This window comes from Sminthopsis crassicaudata, chromosome 3 (assembly GCF_048593235.1).
Source record: "Sminthopsis crassicaudata isolate SCR6 chromosome 3, ASM4859323v1, whole genome shotgun sequence".
Classification (NCBI taxonomy): domain Eukaryota; kingdom Metazoa; phylum Chordata; class Mammalia; order Dasyuromorphia; family Dasyuridae; genus Sminthopsis; species Sminthopsis crassicaudata.
In genome coordinates, this window is record NC_133619.1 from 353,779,051 (window position 1) to 353,798,506 (window position 19,456).

Below are 19,456 nucleotides of genomic sequence, written 5' to 3' on the forward strand. Positions count from 1 at the left end.
GAGCCCTTCTTTTCTACTGCTGCAGAGGACCTTTGCTTTATAAGCAAAAAAATAATAATAGTAGTAATTTTTTTTTATTAAGAGCTGGATATAGGTGGGGGGAGGGAAGGGAATATGCTTTATGTAAAGATTGTTTTAAAAATATACATAGTTTACATAGGTATCCTATAAAATATGTATCTGAATTTATTGATTTTAAATAGGTCTGAAGGTACCAAAAACCAAGCTGAAAATAAGCAAATGTGGAGCCATTGGTTTAAAAAAAAAAAATACCCAGTGGTAGCTGGAAAATTAAGAGAGAGAGAGAGAGAGAGAACCAAAAAAAAAAATTTTTTTTTGAAAGGAAGAGCCTATATCAGGTGTAACTACAGCGCTACAAAATCTAATATTGTTTCTTCTTGTTAGATTATGATATGGGGCGGCAAATTAAATTGCACTCTCTGAAGGTTGGATTTTTTTCAGAAACTAGTCTCTGATTTTATCCTATTTTTAAATGCACAACTTTTTTCTATACTATAATGTTTCTTTGCTGCAGCTGGAAAACAAAAATTACTTGGACTGCTGCTTTTGTGCCTTTAAAAAAATGCATTCTGTCTTGGCAATGGCAGATATGTTTGGTGCTGGAGAAGGTTCACTTGCAGTCTTTCATATGCTTTCCAGGATATCTAGCTCTTCCTATTTATATCACATATATGTTTGTGTGTATGTGTGTGTAAGCATGTGTGTGTGTGTAGGCATGTGTATGCACACACATATGATATAAATAAAATTAGGCTGTGAGAATATTGATGTTATAACTTTGCCCTGAACTAAATTTAGGACTCCTGTACTGTAGGTATAATATCCTGAGTAAGAATGTCACAAAATAAGAAAAAATTGTGTGAGTTATATTAGTTACTATTAAATTATACCCTGATATCTTTAACATTTAAAAGGCAGCATATTTAGGTCTTATATTTTCAATATGACCAATCAGAATTTCAGTAAAGCTTTCAATTATTGAATTTTTATTTTAAACAGAGACTACTACATAAGGCATTTTTTAGAACCTTTTCATTTATAACTTAAATTATAAAATACTAATGCAAATGGAGAATTAGAAAAACAATAAAAACAGACATTTCATAATAAACTGAGTTGGGCAAGTGAAATACTCTCATCTTCATGACAAATCCTATATAAGGGAAGATTACTGTTTCATTTTTTTCTCTGTACTAACTTTCTATTACCAAATTTTCAAGGAGTCAGTGGAATTTTCTTTTAAACAGTATAGCTAGGTCCTCTCTCAATACTTTGAAAAGATCCTTAAAATCTCACATAATATGTCTTATCAACAGTCTTGGTTAGTTGAATTATTTTTCATTCATGTCTAACCCTTGGTGACCCATTTGGGTTTTTGGGGGTTTTTTTTGCAAAGATAGTGGAGTGTTTGCCATTTCCTTTTCCAGCTCATTTGATAGATGAGGAAACTTAGGCAAACAGGGTTAAATGACTTGTCCAGAGTCAAACAGCTAGTAAGTGTCTGTGATCAGATTTGAACTCAGGAAAATGAGTCTTCCTGACTTCAGGCCTGGTACTTTGTCTACTGTGCCACATGGTTTTAGTTAATTGGTTAAAAGTTTGTAGTTCTCACACTACTGATTCATGCTGATGTGTTCAAATGTTTTTCATAGTATCATAGTTATAGGGTTAGAAAAAATTTCTATAATAAATGCCAGTGCACATAAAATAGCCAAATCATAATTATAGGTGGGCAAAATCAGGATTCATTAGGCAATGAAATATTAGAATGGTAGAAATTGTTGCCTAGAGTTCTACTAGAAGGCATTGATTTCATTTTGGTCTTGGAGCTTATTGCTCCAATTAAAATAGGTTGTCAGTAAGGATATTTAATTGTCTAATTTTGTGTGGGAAGGATCAGTTTTACTCTTTCAGCCATTTCTTTTTAAATGCATGGAATTAACCTGTGCTGTGGTCATTTTATTTATACTAATTGATAGGCTTGGATTCCCCCCCCTCCCCAAACACATTTTAAATGTGGGCAATTTTCTAAATTTAAAAATTAATCTGGATACAATTACTTAGAAACTGAGATTATTTGTGTCAGGAATTAGAATGATAGAATTCCAGAGTTCAATCAGATCCTATCTGTCCAAATTTACTTTTTTATAATACAAGTTCTAATAGGGCAAGGACCATATCTTTCTGATCTGTGAATTCCCCCTTATTACCTACCACCTAATAGACACAATATATATTTGTTGAATAGAAGACTCTTCTACAATATACCTGACAGGCAACTGTTCATGCAGCCCAAGCTTAAATATATATAATAATTAAAAATATTTATTTTTGGAAAAATAAGGTTGGTTAATTTTTCTCTTTTGAAAGCTTATTTCATCTAATGTTTAAAAATCTGAGATATTTGGAAGGAATTAAAAACTTAGTATATGTTCTCATTTTATTTTATGTCAATGACCATTCAAACCAAAAATCAGACATGCAAATAGTTTTCCAAAATTATAAAGCCACAGTTTATTTGGCCACAAAAATACGAATTGGCCTTTGTCCATGTTTCCTAATGCTTCCCTTCCCATATATCTATATCCTCTCTTTTTACTATATTGCTAAGTTTTGTAAGAGATACAACCAGCATTTCTCAGTATATTTAGAAAAACATACCAAAAAAATCAAGAAATAAGAGATTAAAAAAGGAATTGTTTCAGGACTACTACTTTTCAATTATGTTTGAACTTTTCTGGTCTTAGGTAGATCATAGTCACTGTTTATTTCCATGGCTGGGCTAAAGTTAACACTTTTACCTAAGAAGTAAAGTACTGTTAATGTTATAAACAGTATGACTTAGAGAATTAAGAAGAGGTATACAAACTGAACATAGTAGATCACTGTCATTCACTTACCAAGTATTTATTAAGCATCTATTATGTGTCAGGCACCTAATGTACTAGGTGTCAGAAAGAGAAGTACTAAGAATGAAAAATTTCTTACTCTTGAGTTTATATTCCTTATTCTTTGACTGATAATTGTGCATGTGCCACTAATTGGGTAGCTTACATGTCTATAAAGCAGAGGAAATTGGGATTACATTATAGAGATCTAAATATTTGACTCCAGGATAAAGCATTTTAGATTGAATTATTTAGTACCACTCATTCTAACCATTAGAAAAATTACATAAAAGAATACATCATAGTAATGCTATATGAGTAAAATTATCTTCATGTAGAAAAGTCAACTTATTTCTACAAATAATTGTAAAAGCCCTAGTCTAAAAAATACAAAGAGGTATTGAAAACTGCCAAATTCTGGGTTCCTAAAAATGGATGTTTTTTAGCCAGAGCTACTTGGACACATACTGTTGTGTGACCCAATGTAAGTCACTAAACTTCAGTATGTAAGGCTAAGACTTGACTCTTGATTAAGACACTGAGCAGGTGCTGATCAGCATTGCTAGAGGGAATATCTCTACTAGGAGTATATTCCACCAGTGCAATCACATTTGGTAGAAAAACTATAAGAATTCATGTTATAAGGCACCAAGTAGAAAATTAAAAGTATGTTCTTGTTGTAATTCTCACATAAATCCACTATTTCTTTTGCAAGTCATTTTATCACCCTGGACTCCAGTTTTCTTATCTTAAGAATGATGGGATTGGACCAGATGATTGATAAGCTCCCCAGTAGCTTTAATAGTTTTTGCTTTTCGTTAGATTAAGTTATACATTGTCAGTGAACTTTTTAGAATAAAACATCCAAAACAAATTTACTAACTTATTCATTGTAGTTTATATAAGGAATTTTCCTTATATTTTCAGCAGATTAGGGAAATGACATAATGAAATCCTGTTCCTAGCTAGCTGAATTGTCATGGTAAATTTAAATGAGTTTTATCTGCAGAGTTCAAGAATTTATTTTATTTGTTATTTATCTCATTTGTTAACCTTCTAAAAAATCTTACAAATTTGTTCACATTTTCCGCATTTGCACACTTAAATTTAAATCCATATGGTATTTTTGTTAGTAAAAACAAAGGTATTAAAACCAGTAATGTCCTTTATGGCTAATAACTTGGTTTATATTCATGATATGCATTGTCAAAATCACTTGAAACCAAAGCTTTTAAAACCTCTGTAGACAGAGCCATACAAGTTGTTTCATAAATGATTAGCACACCTGTAAGGCCAACCAATAAGTTTTTGTAGGCGAGACAAAACAGGTAGGTACTAGTGGAACTTCTCTCAGTCTATCCTTTTAGAGGATGTTTCATGTTTAGTCTTTGCACTTTGGAAGTGCAAATTTTCTCCAGCATTTAAGGAACTTCACATATTTGGATGAATATTAGCTTACCTAAGGTAAAATTGCATTGACTTGATTAAAATATGCCTCAATTTCGTGGAGTGCTCTCTTGTGTCTTAAAATTTGTGAACTTGTGTTTCATTTGAGGGGCATTTCAGGCAAACTGTGAGGAAAAAAAAGTTCATGGACTGACCTTGTGCCATAAATAAATATATTTTAGAATTTCTTGAAATTCTTAAAAATCCCTTTTTATATAACTTAAAAAATGATTCTGCACCTGAATTGATGTGCAGAATTCATCCCCATACAAGAGTTCTACAGAGAAAACTAGAGTTAACAAGTGTAGCAAAAAGCACTTTTACTTATAAGATAATTTTTTTTTTTAATGCAAACACAATTGATGATACTTCCATTCATAATATGAGGATAGGAAGAAAATGTTAGCAAAATTACATATTGAGCTCTCTTAGAAAATTAGGCTTCATAAGACTATTTTTGACTAGTTCTTGGTATGTTCTCATTTTCCCAAAGATTCCTATCCTTCCCCCTGCCTGAAAAAGAAAGCAGAAGGAAAAAAAATCAACTTTTAAGGGGAGAGATATTAGGGTAAGACAGAGTGGTCCATAGCCTTGCAATATCTTGTTCAAATACAAGTACAGCAGCTAAAAAGATAGGAATTGTTCATTCTCATAGTTATTTTTAATAAAATGTTTTAAAAGTATATGAGAGGTTTACATTTGCATTCACCTTGGTTTTTAAATTTTATGTCCTGTATTATTATATATATAACAGTTAATACCAAAAAAAATGTCTGTCTGACATCTATTATTTTTCACATGATTCTTGTTTAGATATTGTAAATAAAAGTAAACTCACATAAGTTTGAAAGTAGACATAATTGTCATAAAAATATGAATACACTTGTAAATTTACCCTTTGACCTAATGTACATTTTTAAATGTAATCATTAACTTCTAGGTATCTAAGGTTTCTCTGTAAATGTTTCTAATCTCAGTTGAATGCTGGGCACAGTTTGTAATGTATGTACAAAAAATGTTTTTTTTCTATCAATGTTGACTTTTTTGCACATTTTGGAGATGTTTAATTTGTACACTGATTTACTACTCTGACCAATAATTGTATAAGAGTGTATGAGAACCATGTATGAGTGCATTGTACTACTGTCTGTCTGTCTGTTTAAAATTCTTTTGAAGTGTAGTTATCAGTAACTGTACTACTATTGCTGATTTCAGTAGGATTTCTTGCTTTTAAAAAAAAAAAGTATAATTTGTGTATGGAACTATCTTGGTTGAAGAACTCAGGAGTTCAACATTACTTTCTAATTCCATGATATATTCTAAAAGTCATTTCCAAGAGTATATGTGTAATTGTTTGCATCAGAGATGTGTGTATATGTGTGTATATGTGTGTATGAATGTGTGTACATATATATATATATCCCAGTAATTTCTTATTTCAGTTTCATTTATACATTTTTATGAAATTGTTTTTTAAGGGTACTATGTTTAGTTAGAATAAATATATAAAAGCTTTCTGAGAGATAATTTACTAGATAAATATATTTTCAGCTGGCTGATGTTCAGAAAATATTTTTTTAATTTTGTTTTTAACCATTCAAAATGTATTTGTATTTCCAAAATTGGTTACAAATTGTACTTAGAACTATGTTAAAAACACTCTTGCAAGGAAAAACAATGAATTCTCTTCTAAGGATTTTGTGATGTTTAAATTAGCAAAATGCTTCAATAAAGAAAAGACACTGTCTCCACTAAAAGCTAAAAGCAGCCTTTGAAATCTCAGAGCTATGAAAAAATTAGAAAATGAAATCCATCTTGAAAAGATGTTTAGATGTTTGTATCTGCTAGCCTGTCCATTGTTGTTTTTGAATGTTTCCTTTTTTTTCCTACAAAAATAGACATCCCCATTTCAAGTTATTCTTCACATTGGACAAGGTCAGAATGGGTCTTTGAAGTGATATATTGATATATCGTGGTCCTTTGTATTTGAATTACTACAAATTGGTTTAGAAATGTCCTATCATGCTTTGATGTGGCTTTATTCTGTACTGTGTGTTTTAAGAAACTAGCAGAATAAGAATTGGAAATTGATTTTCCAATCTGATAACATTTATGTGATTAAAGAAAATCTGTATGTTTTTGATATACGGTACCAAGTAAATTTTCTCATGCCTAGGTATAAAGTGCACTGTTGAATGTCACTAAATCTGTAGTTTTAAAAGGAGCCGGTATACTCTTTATTAGGTGAAGTACCTACCAAAGGTCTGGTACAGTGTGGTTTTTTTCCACATTTCATGCACATTTTGATTTTAACACATTCAAAATGGTGCTTGTAAAAATGTATAAAAATACTTTTGATTTTTAATTTCTATGCATTTGTTTTTATTTTCTTGCTGGTAAATGGCTTTTATTATTTTTTATTTTTTGTATCTATTGTAAAAGAAACCATGTTTATTTTGTTAGTGACCAATGACTTTGTTTATATGAAAATTTGTATATTGAAGGTACACATCTTTGTTTAGGTTTATCATGCATGAGAACCTGAAAGAATTAGCACAATGAAAATTGCTTTTTCTTCCAAGGTAATTCATTTCTTGAAAGGTTATGGTACAAAGGCTTACTAAAAGTAACCTTCTGGACTATGGAATGAATATAAATGGCACTTTGAGTGTTTAATAAAAACAAATATTTATTTCCAATTTGTGTTTGACTCGATTAATCTTTTAGAGCATTTTAAGATACATACTCAGACACAATTCAGGTCTTTACATTACTGGGGGACTTCCACACACTTTTTGATGTTCCTTCACCCATCCTAATGTCACTTCTTCAGCCTTCTCAACTCCCTTGAGTTCTTCCCTTCTCAATTTTCCATTTTACTCCATCTCAGCCACAGAGGGGATGGACACATCCTTGATCTCTATCAGTCATTCACAAGTATTTCACTTCTGTGATTGTAATGTTCTTTGTTTCGGTTTTCTAGGGGTCTTTGGAAGCATCCTTCATTTCAGTTCAGTAATCACCAGAAGAGTAGCTAAAGTGAAAGATAAAAATCCTTAAAGGGTTAAAGTCCAAATCCTTTATTATCACTTTGGGTGATGCTGGGCCGCTTTCTGGGATGCTTTTTAGTCTGGCCTTGGTCTTAGTGGGGAAGTGCAGGAGGCCAGGCCAGCCACTAGGAAGATCAAAAATTGAATTGAATTTCTTCCCTTGGTTCTGAAAGCTTAAGTTCCTGCCTCCAGTCCTTTGTCTTCTCTGCCTTCTCTTCTGTGGCTCTCAGTCCCTGCTTATATGCTCCACACTGAGTATAAACCAATTATCATATTTCTAAGAAACCATTATTTGTTGTAAGATTAAATTGATCATACTGAACCATGCTAAACTAGATAACCATTGTCTCACCTATTCCACTTAGTTACTACCTCGTAAGAATCCTTTGTTTCAAGTTCAGAGTTCTGGCTCATAACACATGATCAAGAACTGTGAAATTGTATCATTTGACCTATCATTTCATCTTTATCTTGCCCATTTTACTTTCTTCACTGAGCTCCAATCCTTTCGTCCTCAATATTCTCTGAGTTGATTATTACTCAAACTCTGACTTGGCTTTCCTTCCTTTCAAATCTCAATTTTCTAGTTAACCAGTTCAATTATTTTGTCCTTGAATCTTTTGTCCCCTTGTTCATGTGTAGCCAAATCCTAACCCCAGAATACTTCTATTTTAACTCCTGCAGAAAGCAATGAGAGAAAGTTGCACAATTGAGCCAACAGGGTCCCACAAAAAATTAACAACTGGACTCCTTGTATAGTAAGGCAATGCTTTTGGTCCTTCCTAATTTATTTTTTATCACACATCCTATCAAATCCTACACTACTCATCTTAAGTATCTTACATCATATTTGGAAAATATTTGCCATTTACCATGGGCTTCCTCTTCCCCCCTTTTCCATCTCAAAACCATTTAACTATGGAGATGGGAACAGGGTATGATGCAGAAGCAAGTGGGGAGTCCATATAAAACTGCATATAATGTTTTTCAAAGTACATGTTGATTGTGCAGAATTTTCTCTTTTTTAAAATAAAATCTTTGACATAAGGGATGTTTCTCTGAGGAGGGAAATTGAGGTATACAGGAGAAATGTAGGCAATGCAAAAATAAAATTTTAAAACCATATTTCCCATTTTATCTGCTACTGCCATTTTCTAGAGATAGCCTTTTTTCTTAGCCAAAGCCAATCCTCTTAAATAGCCTTTTGATACCGTCTTTTACCATTTTCTGCAAACTGTATATGCCCTCAAACATGTCTTCTGCCTCTCTATGTCTCTTGGTCTCTTTCCTCTTCCCCCTCTCCTTCTGCCTCAATCTTATTTCACCCCTCCTTTATCTACAGACCTCTTTCCTTATATCTAACATCTCCCTTTCTCAGCCAAATTTCTAGCAAAGCTATCTAGTGTCACTGCTTCTACCTCCTCTCTCTTCTCACATTTCAATCATATAAAGTCTGGTTTCTGATTTCATCACTCAACTGCAACTTTTCTCCAAAATTATCAGTGATTGCTTGGTGGCCAAATATATTGTCTTTTTCTTAGTCCTTATACCTCTTGACCTCCCTACAGCATCTAAAACAGGTGACTGTCCTCCCCCAGATACATTTTTTTTTTTTTTTACCTTTTCCATTTCACATTTCAGGGAGTTGTTTTCTTTTTCCACTTTATCAAATCTTTCATTTAATGAGTTATATTCCTTTTCTAAACTCTTTTGCAGAGTTTTCCTTTCCCATTCTTCTAGCTCTCTTTTGAGATCCTTTTTAATTTCCTCTAGGAGAGCCTTGTGTGATAGGGACCAGATCATATTTCCCTTTGGTGCTTCATCTGGAGACAATCTGCTTTTAGCCTCCTCAGTGTTTGAAATCTGTTCTCTTTCACTATAGAAGCTATCTATAGCTTTGCCTTTTTACTCATTTTTTTTAAAATGTTGGGGTCTGCTTTTACAGCAATGAAGGCTTTCCAAGGCACCCCAAAATGGCAGCAGAGCGGCAGCAGCTACGCTGGGATCCTGCTGAGTCACTCCTGGTACTGGGTGGGTGAGATTCCAGGGCGCTGGGGTTCACTCTTTACCTTTTGTGTATGTGTTAGGTGTTTTATAACTTTTCTGCTGGTCTACTGGCTTGCAACCAGGGCAGAGTAGCCAACATTGTGGTAGAGTCTTCCACATAGATTTCCCTCCCTGGGGAGACTGCCCCTCACTCCCAGCCTGCTCTGCCTATGTGCCTGTGCCTAGCCATCTCCTCCCTTGCCCCTGCGATCAAAACAGACCTTTTCTGATGATCTTCGAAATTATCTTCTGTAGAGGGCCAGAACTCTGAAAAGGTATACTTGAATCTATGTCAGCAAGATACTTAGAGTTAAACATATACTTAGTACTTAGTATAGTGATGCAATGGTTGCCCATGCTCAATGTGCTGTAGTGACATAATTGTACTGAGGTATTTAAGGGAATCTCAGACACAGAAGACTCTTTCTCAGCCACAGCTGTCCTCCACAGTCACAGAGAAGACTTGGGACTCCATCTCCAAACAGCCTTGTGGCAGCTCTCCTTCCTCCTTCACTCCTCCACTAAAACCAAGGACTCGGACTGATCCTGAGGTCCTCCAGAGAGCTAGTCTGCATATTACAATCTTATGTTGGTAAGTAGCTGTACTCCCAATATTTGTGGTTTTTGCCAGTCAAATATTAATTTAGAGACTGAATTTCATAAGTAGTGTGAGGGTAAGCAGGAGAACTCAGAAAGAAGCGTGTATCCTCTCCGCCATCTTCTCCTCTCTGTTTTTCTAACACAGTTCTGTTGGATCTCCTCCATATTTATATGGCCACTACTTAGTCCCCTTTGCTGGATTGTCATTCATAATATTCTCCCTGAGGCTCTGTCCTGAACTCTCGTCTCTATATTCACTTATGTTGACTTTGATGAGATTAAAGTATTAGAAAAATGCAAAACTTTTAATCATAAAATTTAGCAGGTGCTACCAAGAACCTTCATAATACTTTTTATGCCCTCCAAGTTGCATGTCAGTATTTTTTTAATTAACAAATTGAATATGTCCCTTCAAGTTAAAAGGTGATTTTTAATTTTTTATAGATTTCTTTTGGTTTTGCATCACCATTTCCCAATGTCTTCAGAGAATCATAAGCAAAGAATAAAAAGTAAAGGTGGACAAAAAAAAGTTTAGGAAAATCAATATATCAATCATGTTCAATACTATAAGAACCTATAGCCACTCTTCCACATCCATATGCACCTATTTCTGCAAATAAATCAGAGATTCTTTGGGTCCAAACATGGTCAATTAAATCATATGGTATTCAGCTTTTATTGTTCTTATTTTTATTTACATTGTAATCATGGATATTATTTTCTTGGTTTTGCTCACTTTACTTAGCATCAGTTCATATGTCTTCCCATGCTTCACTGTGTTCTTTACATTTATTCATCATGTCTTGAATTTTCTTCTTTGATCTCTGGTAATCTCATGCACTCAGTTTATCTTTCTAAGTCTCTTCAGGATTCAGGAAGGCTCTTGTTGATCTCAACTGGATGGAGGAGTCTATAGGTGATTTTTATTTAGTTTTTAGATTGGTGCATTTCTAAGCTCCACTGAGATGTTTGTAGGAGGGATCTGGGTTCCTTTGTGCCTTAATTTTCCATAATCCTTCAAATTTTTTAAATGAACTATTTGAAAGATTGGTTCAAATCATTAGTCAAGAGAAATACTAAGTAAAAGGGTTCCAAGGTTTCAACTTAAGACACAGCAAAATGACAAAAAAATAGCAATAATCAATTTTGGAGTTGTGGGATGACAAGCATATATTATTGAAGTTGTATCAACAGGGAAGATAATAAAATAGAAGGGAAAATATTTTGAAGCATCAGAAGTTAGTACAGAGAAAGGCCCGTAGCAAGCATCTGATAAATACTTGCTAAATGACTGGAATTACGGATCAAGATATAAAAAAGACATTTTATTTAAACAGTCACAAGTAGTATTTATGAGAATTTCATAACTTCCATCCTGTATTGAAATTGCCAAGAGACAACAAATTATAATCTTTATATGTGCTAAGTTGAATGAATGTAAATTTGGAAGAAATAGTGTTTTGTAAGCCTCAATTATTGTTGCATCTGTCAGTTTAGTAATCTTTTTTCTTCTCCTTAAATCTTCCTTGATGCCTTTTGAAAATCAGAGTATCATAGAACTGAAAAACACCTTAGAGGTCATGTAGTCCAAATAAGAATGTCAAGTAACTTGCCCAAGATTATAAGTAGTAAAAATTCAAATCTTATATTCTCTCATCACTGAATTTTCTTTCCACTAGAGCCCCTGGAATTCTTTACCTTTTTTTTTTTTTTTTTTTTTTTGTATGAGGGATTTTAAATGTATAAAATACAATTCATAGGACTACAAAGGAAATCAGTTATAGTGAAAATGAAGTAACTTTTTCCCATTCAAGATCATGGCTTCCTGTGCCAAATTCTCTCTGGTCTCCAAGTTAAGAACTTCTGCAATAAATTAATGCTGCTAATTTACTCCCTACTTTTACTCCAGTTTCTGGAATGCCCATTCCTATTCTTTCAAAACTAAGCCCAAAATTATTTCAAACCCAGACTTCCCAAATTCCTGGAATTCTATAAGCCTAGCATTCTATTTAACAGTATACTTTCTGTTCTGGCCTACTCTGCAGCTTATCTGAGCCTATATTCTTCCTTTTCCATTAATAATTTTCAAAATTAGAAATGCAATAACTTCAAAAAACAATCAACCGGATGGAATAAGGAATGCAGTAATGCTTGAAATTATGTATATTTTTTGACAGATTGATGAAACAAATCAAAACATTTCTGAATAGATATTACAAACATTATAGATGAAAACAACCCCAAATACATAAGGACCAGAGGTCAAAATAAAAACAGAACCACAGAAGGATTATGTAAGACATGTCAGGTGCCACAAAACAGACAAGAGAGCTTGTAAGGTTATATTCCAAAAAGAAATTGAAGGAATATGCATAGGCAAAGAGTAAATAAAATTATCATTCCTGCTACCAAGAAAACTACAGGACAAAATTACTTTACTCAATGTCATACCAAGTGAACCTTCATAACTTGAGCCCTTCCTATTTTTCAGTCTTCTTTCACCTTCAAACTTGATGGTCCAGTGACACTGACTTCTCAGCTGTTCTTTTCATACCACTTCTATTTCTGTGCATTTTCAGTATCTGATTCCTCATGCCTGGAATTCACTCCTTTTCCCTACCTCTTACCCTCCCTGACTTCCTTCAGGTCGTAAATAAAATCCTGCCTGTGGCTGACCCTTGCTGTCACCAGTCATTGTGACTTTCCTGTTGCCACTGGACTGATGACTAAAGAGAATGAGACTGATATATTTATACAGCTCTGGGTCACTTAAATCTAAATCAGTTTCAAGTCAAGATCTCACCCTCCTGATGTAATTGATCATCTTCCAGATGGAAGGATGAGAACAATCCTACCTTTTATGAGACCCTTTTCCAACAATCCTCTCTAAGGTTAGTGTCCTCCCTCTGTTGATGACTTCCAATTTATTTTGTATATTTCTACTGAGTAAGTTTTTGCAGTTATTGAGGTTTTCTTTCTTCTTTTTTTTTTGGGGGGGGTATGTTGCCCCCTCCACTAGATTTAGTACTTTGAGAGCAAGGGCTATCTTCTGAAACTACTTCTTTTATTGTTGTTAGAATATTCCAACACATAACTGTTTGGACATGTATACATATATTGTATTTAACTTATACTTTAACATATGTAACATATATTGGTCAACCTGCCATCAGGGGGAGGGGGGAGGAGAAGGAGGGGAAAAATTGAAACAAAAGGTTTTGCAATTGTCAGTGCTGGAAAATTACCCATGCATAAAATTTAAAAAAATATATATATATATGTGTGTGTGTGTGTGTGTGTGTGTGTGTGTGTATTATAATACACACACACACACACACACACACATATTCCATCACATTCTTATACTATAACACACACACACACACACACATATTCCATCACATTCTTATACTATAACTTGTTCAGCCATTTCTTAAATGATGATCGTCCCCTCGATTTCCATGTCTAAAATGTATATTAACGTATGGAAGGGTGTCTCAGCCAAACTTTTTGGTCCCCAGTTGTGGTTGAGGGTAGTCAATTAACAAGAGATAATTGATTAAACACCTAATAAGCGCCACACAAGAAGGCAAGAGAAAGACTGGACCGAGGAACGAAAAAGAACCAATCACGTACCTAGGAAGACTGAGCTTCCGGGTTATGTCACACCTTTGGCTCCGCCCACGATCGACCACGACTTCGGGGGGCCTACTCGCACCATTTTCCCCTCTTGAGAGGCGGGACTTCCTGTTGCTCAGCCGGAAGCTTTCTAAGTCGCCAGCGCTCAGTTGCAGACTGGGACTCAGAGTTGCTGCACTTTCCTCCGGGTCTCAGAACATCAGCGCCGGAACGAGTCGTCGTTGTCATTGTCGCTGCCGCCGCCTCTGCTGCCGACCTAGTTCCCAGCATGGGCAAGAAGGACAAATCCGACCGCGGTGAGACTGAAGGGAAGGGGAGGCCACGAACCCCATCCCGAGGCCACTCGTACCGCCCCAGGTTTCCCGGGAGCCCTTTTCCCTCTAGAGGAAGGCGCCCCCCGAGCCGCCCTACTGGGCCCCTCCTTCCCTTCTGCGCAGGCCCCGGGCCCCGGCTGTGACTGTCTCTCCCTTATGTGCAACCCTCTCGATAAATCAGCCCCGCCAATATCCCCAAGCCTGCGCAGCTCAGGCTGCACTCAGATTCCTTGGGACCCTCTATCGCCAGTCCCGCGTCACCAGATGCCAGTTCTGAACTGATGTCCCATAATCATCTTAAGCACGTTATGCCCAAAATAAAAGGCATTTTTTGCTCCCCCATTTATCTTTTTAATCAGAAATGCCTCCATCCTTTTAAATCAGTCTAGTTCCCTGCCCTTGCCCTCCATGACTCATTTGCCTTCACATCCAGTCAGTTACCACAGTCACACAATCTTTCACATTTGTCCCTTGCCTTAGGTCCAAGTTCCCATCACTCTGGCCATTTAATTGGTCTCCTCGTGTCCAGATTCTCCCTTCTCTCATCCATCCTCCGCACAGCTGCCAAAGAGAATTTCCTAAACCACACTTTAGACGAAGTCATTCCTTTTCAGGAAACTCCGGAGACTCTTCATTATCTTTAGAGTTCACAGTATGCCTTTCCAGCTTTTATTAAACCATTGTCCCACACACACACACTCAGTGGTCCACCCCTCCCACTTCCTGTTCCTTTGCACCAAATCATTGCTGGTGTCTGTACTCTGCCTTCACCTGCCTCTTAGGATGTCTAGTGTTCTTCAAACAGTTCCAGTGCTACTGCCATAAAGTAAGCCTACTGATCCTCCCAGCTACTAGTACCATCTTCCCACCCCAATAAGCTTGTGTCTGTTGCGCATGTTATACACATATCGGGTGTATTCCTGTGTATGTCTTCCCACGTATCTCTGAGGCTAGGGTTTGTCTTTGTATCCCCAAATTATAGCCTAGTTCCCAGAACTAGAGACAATAAGAAATAGACAATAAGAAAATGATGAGACAAAGAAACAAGAGGTCAGCTCTCAAACTGGAATAGAGAATATGTTTTTTTCTGAAATCGATCAACCAGTTCTCAAGTATCTGCTTATCACTTACTTTGTGCAAGATACTTTTTGATTGGGGAGCTCCAACCTCATGTGTGTTTAACAAATATTTATTAAATGCCTCATTATGTCTGAGGAACTGTGCTAATTACTAGGGATGCAAAATTCAGTGCATTCAAGGAATTTACAGTTTAATACAATAGGAGCAGTAAATACAGATAGCTGTGATATACAAGTAAGTGTGCTAAGAACAGGTCAAAACTATGAGAAATTTAAGAAAGCTCACATGTATTTTCCCTGTTGCTTTATTTATTCTGGAATTACAGGCACATATATTGGCATGGGGTCGGTGGGCAGTTGTGATTCATTGTTGATGAAGCTGTATCTCTGGGTCCCTGGACCCTAAATATCATCTGTCAGCCTTGCCAAGTACTGGAATGTGTTTTATTCATTGCTGAATGCTATTTGCAGATAGTAACTTGAAGAAGTATGCTTGTTGATTTCATTTGAATTTTAGCTTAGGGCTCTCCTGAAAAACAGCTACATCTCTCAAATATGCCTCCTTAAGTCTCTTATACCATCACTAGGCTGGTGCAGGCCTTTGCCATCTCATGCTTGGATTGTTTCAGTCGACTACCAGTGGATCTGCCTACCTCCATTCTTCTCCATTCAGCCATTTGAGTGATTTTCTGAAAGTAGAGATCTGACCATGTCTCCTCCCTGTTCAATAAATTCCAGTGGTTCACCTCAAGGTTCAGATACAAAATCCTGTTTTGTATTTGTATGAAGCCCTTCAAAACCTAGTCACTTTTACCTTTTTACAAAATCTAGTCACCCTTACCTTTTTAGTCTTCTTGCATATTACTCCTCATCACACACTCTTTGATCCAGTAACAAAGGCCTCCTTACTGTTTGTCAAATAAGACACTCCATCTCTCAGCTCTAGGCATTCTCTCTGGCTTTCTCCCATTCCTGGAATGCTCCTCTTCTCCTTCACTTACTGACTTCCCTAGCTTCGTTCAAGTCCCAGCCAACACACTGTGTTCTACAGAAAACATTTCCCAATCTCTGTTTAGTGCCTTCTCTCTGTTTACATACTCTCTCCTCCATTAGAGTGTGAACTCCTTGAGAGTAGAAACCATCTTTTGCCTCCTTTTCTATCCCAAGTGCTTAGAGTTCCTGACACGCAAAAAGCACTTAATAAAGAATTTACAGAAGCTATTTAGTCTGTGTTTCATTGCTGTGACTTTTTTACAGATAAAAAGAAGTCCAAGAAAAGACACTTTGAAGAAGAAGATGATGACGAAGATGATGCTCCTGGGAATGAATCTCAGGAAGCAGTTCCATCAGCAGCTGGGAAGCAAGTAGATGAATCAGGGACCAAATTAGATGAATATGGGGCTAAGGACTACAGAATTCAGATGCCACTGAAAGATGACCATGCCTCCCGCCCCCTCTGGGTGGTAAGAGTTCCATGTCAGACCAGTAATATACTAAATGCTTAGCATTCTAGCAAATACAAAAGAAGTCTGTGGTAGACTCCCCACAAGATATTAATAATCTTCTTATGGGGATAATATTTAAACACAAAACCATTAGAACAGTCTAAAGTAGAATGTAAGGGAAACTAGTCTGTACCTGAGGGATTGGTGGAGCTGAATAAGTGTTAAAGGTTTGCTACAGTTGAAAATGATAGCCAATTCACCAATAATCTTAGATTCAAAAGGAAGGGGTGCCTTGGTATGTTCCTTATAATGTAAGAGATAGCATCTTCAATTCTTTATAATGTAAGAGAAACATTCTCTTCCCATCCTGTATTTTAGGAGTGCTTATAGGAGTAACCTTTATGTTAAGTGTAAAATGTCTCAGAATATAATCTAAAACATACAGTATATATGAATATAAATTACTTATTGTGATATAATTTGAGTACGGTAAGATAGAAATCTTTCTTACTCTTCTCCCTATCTTATGACTGTCATATATTTGTCTTTTGTCTTAGGCTCCTGATGGCCATGTTTTCCTAGAAGCCTTCTCTCCTGTTTACAAATATGCCCAGGACTTCCTAGTGGCTATTGCTGAGCCTGTATGTAGACCAAGCCATGTGCATGAATATAAACTCACTGCTTATTCCTTATATGCTGCTGTTAGTGTTGGACTACAAACAAGTGACATCACTGAATACCTCAAAAAGCTCAGCAAGACTGGTGTTCCAGATGGAATCATGCAGTTTATTAAGGCAAGTGACTGTACCTTAACCAGTATCAAAGGCTTCTACAGTTGCCATTAGTAATATTTTAGAGTTGCCAAGGGCTTTATAATGAATCTAAAAATTGATTGAGTTAAATGCTTCCTCTCTCATTTACTAACTTATAACCTTGGATGTGTTATTTTAATGTCTTTGGACCTCAGTTTCCTTATCTGTAAAATAAGGAGGTTGGACCAGATGGCTTAGAAGATTCCTTCAAGCCTAAATTATCCTAATTAGGATCAGGGGAGCCTAGTTATTTAATAATTTAAAGCTGCATAATTTTGTGCTTTGGATTCTGTTGCTATATTATTTGAGTCAAACAACTTTTGAAAAATACTCTGCTCTTAAAATTAAATTATTGATACTTTTTATATCACAGTTCTTTCTGCTCCAGGCCTACTCTGAAATTTAGTCTTTCCTTTTAAAGAAAAACAAAACATTTGACACACTGACTGGACGTGGCAAAGTAACTACTGCCTTTGTACTCCTTTCCTTTTTTTTTTTTTTTTTTTTTGAAAAGAGATAATTGTTTCATTATTTGTACTACTGAGTGATGGTGTTATCCTTGTTCCTTGGGCATGTGGAGGACAAATGATCATGGGACTGCTTTTGCATGAAGTCATTGAGGAAATTAGTTTTGCTTATTTTGGGGTAGAAGGCACTCAGATGGAGAAGACTTTGGTGAAGGTGATGGATTTGAGTACCACCTTTGGCATGTATATTCTTGGTTGTAGCCCATGGATCTATTCCTTTTCTGGTAGTTTCTTCTAGCTTTCTTTTTTAAAAAAATTTTTTAGCCTTTCTCTCTTTTTCTCCCAAAATAGAGTGTTTCTTCATTAATAATTTCTTAATTACTATTTCTCAAACTGCTTTTGACTTGTGGCATATTTGGATTTGAGAATATCAAAAATTATTTACATTATATAATGTAACTCTTTCTAGAGTACTTCATTATTACTACTTAGTTGATAGGGAATCGATTTTGAGAAATTGGGCTTAGGTGTTTCATGAGGTAAAGGTCAAATTTCATAGGATCTTATGATCTTTTCCTACACTGTTGTTTTAACTGGTTTCCTCACTTCCAATGTCTCTTGTTCTTCTAGTCTGTTATATTTTTCATTGCTGCCAGATTAATATTTGAAATAGGCCAATTTGATTGATTCCTCCATTGCTCAGATATCTTTAGTAACTCACTATTGCTCACCAAAGACTAGACTCTTTATTCTGTCATTTCTGTAATCTTGCAACAACTTATATTTCTAGCTTATGCTCACATGATCCTTCTTTGTGTACACCTTGTCTCCTTCCTAAAAAACAAGCATGCCCTGTGCTTTTCCACTTTCATGAACTTGCTCACATTATATCCTAAATAGACTCTCTAGCCTCCACTTGTCTTTGATCTATCTGAAAAGGCTTAGTTAATACGCTATTTTTCCATTCCCTCATCACCTCCACCAGAATCTCTTCCTTCTCAGAACTCTCCTCGTATTTTAGCTGTTCCTTTCCTGAAGGGGCAGTCTGTTGAAGAGGACATTTTAGGTAGGAGTACTCTTGTGGAATGAAGTGAGAAACCTAGAGAGCATATTAGTAGTGAAATGGAAAAGTATGAGCAGATCTAAAAGATATTTTGAAGGAAGGTGGAGCTTAGTAGTGAATTAGATAAATGTTTTAATTGGGGTAGGCATTGTGTTTCCTGGAAGGACAAGGTAGAACCTATGCTATATTAATGTGTCAGCTAACCTTGTTATAATATATCACTTTTATAGGACAGGGAAACCTTGGACACAAGGAAAGGTCTGGGTCTAAGGGTCTAGCTTTAAAATCTATAACCAAATAAAATAAAATCTATAACCAACCAAGAGTAGTGTATTAGATACCCATAAATTTTCCCAGGGTCAAATTATGAATCTCTGAGTATCAAGATTATTCTTTGAGCTCTTAATACACAGCTGTTCATGGGTTTTGTTGTAGATGTTTTTGTAATTACTTTCTGTCTTGCTTCTTAACCTAGCCATAGCTAAACACCTAAGACAAATCAAATGAATATATAAAGCAAATGTAAAAACCTAAATCCCATTAGGGATTTAGGAACCTAGGAATACCTATTTGAACTTTAGTTATG

General features: G+C 35.6%; 1 protein-coding gene across 1 annotated transcript in view; it reads left to right on the plus strand.

The window, feature by feature from the left end:
* Window positions 1–13,795: 13,795 nt before the first annotated feature.
* Window positions 13,796–19,456, plus strand: part of ERCC3 (ERCC excision repair 3, TFIIH core complex helicase subunit) — a 39,381-nt gene continuing 33,720 nt past the window's right edge. The window contains exons 1-3 of the mRNA XM_074301730.1: window positions 13,796–13,986; window positions 16,341–16,546; window positions 17,086–17,322. Of these exons, the coding sequence (XP_074157831.1) occupies window positions 13,959–13,986; window positions 16,341–16,546; window positions 17,086–17,322 (471 nt within the window). The 5' untranslated portion in view covers window positions 13,796–13,958. The remainder of the gene's footprint in view (window positions 13,987–16,340; window positions 16,547–17,085; window positions 17,323–19,456) is intronic.